Source organism: Penaeus japonicus, unplaced genomic scaffold (assembly GCF_977035675.1).
Source record: "Penaeus japonicus unplaced genomic scaffold, GWHDUDI00000001_assembly GWHDUDI00000020, whole genome shotgun sequence".
In the NCBI taxonomy this organism is placed as follows: Eukaryota; Metazoa; Arthropoda; class Malacostraca; order Decapoda; family Penaeidae; genus Penaeus; species Penaeus japonicus.
The window spans coordinates 23363366-23368365 of record NW_028234422.1 but is presented as its reverse complement, the minus strand read 5'-3'; the positions used below and the strand labels follow the sequence as shown (position 1 = coordinate 23368365).

At 35.5% G+C, this 5000-nt stretch overlaps 1 protein-coding gene across 1 annotated transcript in view; it reads right to left on the bottom strand.

Moving 5' to 3' along the window:
- Positions 1 to 5000, bottom strand: part of msn (serine/threonine-protein kinase msn) — a 133499-nt gene that overhangs the window by 2273 nt on the left and 126226 nt on the right. Inside the window, exons 19-25 of the mRNA XM_086547849.1 lie at positions 4368 to 4587; positions 3997 to 4208; positions 3683 to 3853; positions 3188 to 3337; positions 2839 to 2949; positions 1236 to 1424; positions 1 to 932 (exon numbers count right to left, since the gene is read on the bottom strand). The exon at positions 1 to 932 is cut by the window's left edge and continues 2273 nt beyond it. Coding sequence (XP_086403975.1) covers positions 849 to 932; positions 1236 to 1424; positions 2839 to 2949; positions 3188 to 3337; positions 3683 to 3853; positions 3997 to 4208; positions 4368 to 4587 — 1137 coding nt within the window. The 3' untranslated portion in view covers positions 1 to 848. The remainder of the gene's footprint in view (positions 933 to 1235; positions 1425 to 2838; positions 2950 to 3187; positions 3338 to 3682; positions 3854 to 3996; positions 4209 to 4367; positions 4588 to 5000) is intronic.

Here is a 5000-nt window from a genome sequence, read left to right as displayed (position 1 = left end):
ACATTACTACCAATGAGTTATGGGAGGTAAAATTTGTGGTAAAGAGAACAGTCAATATCTTAAAATTTATTCATTCATAATTTTTCATTAATTCTGCAATTTCATACCCTCAATATATAAAAAAATTAATCATACAAGACCTGAATTGAGCAAGTATATTGAACAAGTTACAAGACCTTGCTATAGTGTCTATATATATATTCAAATGTCAAATCTGCCACACATAATAGCTTATATTTCACATATGCTTAGCAGACTTGTATAATCACCTTTCAGATAAGGTTTCTGCCTTGATAACTTTTATGTGGCACCCATCTGAGGTAAAAAAAAAAAGACCCAAAAAATAAAAAATAAAAATAAAAGAAATGGGAAACAAACACAAGTAGAAAGAGTCCATGTTACTACAACACTCATCAGCCCAACCATACTTCAAAGAACCTTTCCAGTCCTGGAAACCACTGCAAAAAGAGTTATAAATGGTGGTTAGAATTGGCTAGGCATTCTAGGCATGGCATGTAGCCATAAAGGGCCAATTTACTATGTCTAGGATGGCATTTATCATACCAACTCAAACCTCCCTCTCTCTCTCTATCTCTCTTTCTCTCTCTCCCACTCTCTCACATTCTTTAGTGCCATCTTATATTCATTTATTCATTTTTTTCTTTTCCTACTTGAAGACAGAAATCACTCAGCTGTTTTGACAGAATGAGCACCTGTTCTACTGGTGGCAATCTAACATACAGCCATGGCAGTTTGTTCCTTGGATTCTGAAATATTAATGTAACCAAGGAAGACATTCCCTTTGGTGATGGGTTACCAGTTATCTACATTACACACTGGTGACTCATCTACCAGTTTGCCATGCCAGGTTTGTTGAGCGTCATAAAGTAAATTTGGCACGACGATCCTCCCTTTGCTGATGAGAAGAACACCTGTGGATTACATGATGCAATTAGTGGCCCTTCTTTTCTGTAGGTATCCTTATATATATTTATCAAATCAACTGCTAAAAAGAGATAAACCAAATAAGATGAAGCACATCTACAGCAAATCAAGAATGATAAATTGTAACATTTCAAAACCCACCAGAATACCTCTTAATAAAATAAAAAAAAATATATATAGGTATATTACACTTTTGCTATGAACTTTCAAAGCATGAAAAAATACAAAGAACTCTAAAAAGTATACTACCCCCCCCCCAAAAAAAAAAGAAAAAGAAGAAGAAGCCTCACCTTATCATTACGCTCACAGAGGAACTTCAGCTTCTGTGCCTTCTTGTGCATGAAGACTCCATCAAGGTGTCCAGTCTCCACTGACCGAATTTCAATAGCCTTGTTACCCCAGCCCATGATCTGGCCTGTGCCGATGAAGGCTACTGACGTTGGCATCTCGCCCCACTGCAGCATCATGTTCTTTGTTACCTGTGTGGAAGGGTGAATTGTGAGTTATTTGTGTGATATGTTCTGAGGTTGTGCATTTTTGGAAATATAAATAAAATAGAGTTGAAACAGAACAAAAGAAATGCAATGAAGAAATAAAGAAAAAATTAGTGAGCTATCTGATATTCAAGGTTTTTAATGGTCTGAATGTTGCAAAATGTGTTAGTAAGTAAAAGAAAAGAATTACACTTCTGAGAGAATGAAAACTGATTCAGTTGACAGACTATGTAATGATTCTATTTTCTACTGTTTAAAGATTCTATTATTACCTTTTAGATTTAATTGTTCAGATTTGTTTATGTTTTTGCTAAATTCAGTGGAAAATAAATAAAAACAATAAAAAAAGACATGAATAACCTCCCGCCAGAATATAGGCATGGATCCCCCCCCCCCTGAGAAAAAAAAAAAAAAAAAAAAAAAAAAAAAAAAAAAAAAAAAAAAAAAAAAAAAAAAAAAAACAACACACACACACACACACACACACAACATAATCATTTGAATTCTGTTTAGGGGGATCTTTTAGTGAAGGAACTAACAAGTTGTACACTTTGAGAATGGCTCATTGCACACTTCTTGGGTTAACCCTTTAATGACAGATTACACGTTTTTTGTCTTACATGACATAGGAGCTCTGGCCTGACAACGGGTGGCATGATGTTCGGGGATTTTGGATCATTGTATTATTTTTATTGTGCTATGAGTAATAAGTGAATGATGATGACAATGGCAGTCATAATTATCATAACTGCTGTAATATTAAGCAAAATTTGTTTCACCTAGCATCCAAAACCTAGATGACACCACTTTCTTCTAGCACCAGCAGGAGAGAGAGCCTTGAATGGCACCCAGCTACGGTCTCTAGCAAGCACTATCTTTAAAAGGCCTTTTACTGTTTTCTTCCTCTTCACTACCTCTTCATGTTAACTTCATTGTGGATAGCTATACATTTCATATTTTTCATGACTTTATATAAATATGAAAAAATAAAGTTGCTTTTTGTCCTCCCCTAAAACAGTAATACTTCTATTACACTATTTATAAAAAAAAATAATGAGTTGAAATGGACCCTAAACTACAAATTTAGTCAACTGTAGATTTGACAGAGACTGTGAAATGACAAATATAAATCTCCAAATACAGTAAAACACACCAAAAATAAAACACAAAAATGGTTCTAGGTTTGCAATGAATGACTAAAAGAGAGTGGGAAAAGTCACGGAATGTTGCGTGAAGATGCCTCACTCTGAAATAAAACCCATCCTGAAGCCTGTGTAAGCAAATCTATCCCCCTTCTGCAACGGGTTAAAGGAAGAATAGCTAAATATATATGATATTGTGAGAACTGGTGGGAAAAAAATACAATACAGTAAAAAAGTTTGGGGTATGAGACAATTACCTTTCCATATGTGTTTACATAAACTCCCTCATTGTCATAGCAGATAAGTAGTTGTAGACCATTACTATTTGGTAATGTCACTATCGTGTGTGGTGTGATGCTGCCTTGGATCTGTGAGAAAGAAAATAATAAATGTAAAATACAAAAGTCACCCTAAAACTACTCCTATGCATCTTGGAACATCTCAAAATGAATTAAAATAGCCACAAACATATCTATTATCATTACAACAATTAACACTAAACTCTCAAATTACTTTGAAATGAAAACAAAAAGATTTTAGAAACACAAGAGGAAATTATAAAAAAAAACAGAGAAGAAGTGCCAAACTTTAGCTTTGACTCCTTACATGTTTTGGGATATATATATCGTAGACTTGTCCAGAATCGACATCAACAGCGTGGAATCCTTGGTTGGAGCCATACACCACCTTGAGTCTGGATCCCTCCTCCACAGTCAGATCTACAAGGCAAGGCTTTTGGACCAACTCTCCAAAACTCTGCAAAATAAAGAGATGAGTTTAAGAGGGTCATTATGAGGAAAGAGAAAGATGAGAAAAGTTGGTCAGAAAATCTATGGTTACAGCATGTTTGTTGGTTTTAATACTGTTAATGAACTGATGCCAAAAATAGCTAGACAAATTACTTGAGAATTTCCTGTCCTGTCTTTGGTATCTACTGGGTCATAACTTGTATAAACATATACTGTGCCAGTACATCCTTGTGCCTTTAGTCTGTATATGATTTTGAAGGAAAGGTATCTACTTGATTATGAATCAATTTTTTTTTTTTTTTCAAGAAATCAAAATTAAAATCTTAAACCATGAACTCTATGGTATACTCACCTTAAATGCCATAAATTTGTGATAGGGTTTGGGAGCCCATGCATAAATCTCAATAGAGTCACGTAAGGCTATGACCAGGAACTTAATACGTTCATATTTGACAATCTTGAAATGAACCGCCCCATGAAGGTCTCCAACATTGATCCATCCATTACGACGTTCAACTTGTTGCTGTTGGAGCAATTTAAAGAATTAAATAGCTATAAAAAAGATTAAGAGAGGGAATGAGAGAGGGTGTGAGAAGGTGATAAACTCAGTCATATATCATAAAAAAAAGAAAGAAAGAAGAAGAAAAAAGGTGAGAAGGAACTCACAGCATCTGTACGAAGGATCTTGGATTTGAGCCAGGACAGATAGTAGACCCTCACTCGGTTCTTCTTCCCAGATATGGTCACCAAGATGTTCTGGTCAGAAAGCACCTCCATCTGCTGGAACCTTCGACGAGAGATTAGCTGGTACACCTTGCCTACACCTGACCGGTCAAGGAGCATAAGACCAGTCTCGGTGCCAATCAGTAAGTTGACTCCTGTAAAATGACAAAAGTTTCAATGCAACTTGATATGAAAAAAAGGTTTATAAAACTAAAGTTGTCAACAACAGAAAAAAAATTGCACGCTATAATATACATTTTTCCTCATTTTTCCTTCTTTATGTATCAGTATTTCTAAAAATGACAAAAGCTTACCCCATAGAGAAGCACAAAGAATCTCCGAGTTGAATCTCTTCTTGTATTTCCTGATTTCTGGGGTATCATTGATTTCGTGCGACGTTGGGGCGACGTTGATGTTGATATGCGACTCTCGCCTGCCAGGACCCGTTCCTCCAGCACCAAAACCGAAGGCCATGAAAGACAGCTGTTTTTTCTGAAGTTGAGGAGGAGTACCCTTACCAACTGCTTGTCGGTACTGTGAAAGGAAGCAAAGTACACACTGCAAACTTCCCGTTTTACTTAAGATATAAAGAACAAAAATGTGTGAAATAGAGAGAGAGAGAGAGAGAGAGAGAGAGAGAGAGAGAGAGAGAGAGAGAGAGAGCGAGAGGAAGAGAGAGAAAAGGAAAGACTATTGTACTATCATAGTGAACACTCTTACTGAACTATTAACCATTTATGACATGCACACATCATATAAAATTTACACACTATACATTTGACAATGTTTAAAAAAGTTATACTAGTGCAAAAAAAAATCTGAAGCAGCATAATCTGAACTATTATCTATCAAGTGGTACTACTGCTCTCACAAAATGGAAACTGAATATATTACAGAAACATATCTAACCTTCAAAGCATTAATAGAAAAACAGAATATAGAGCACT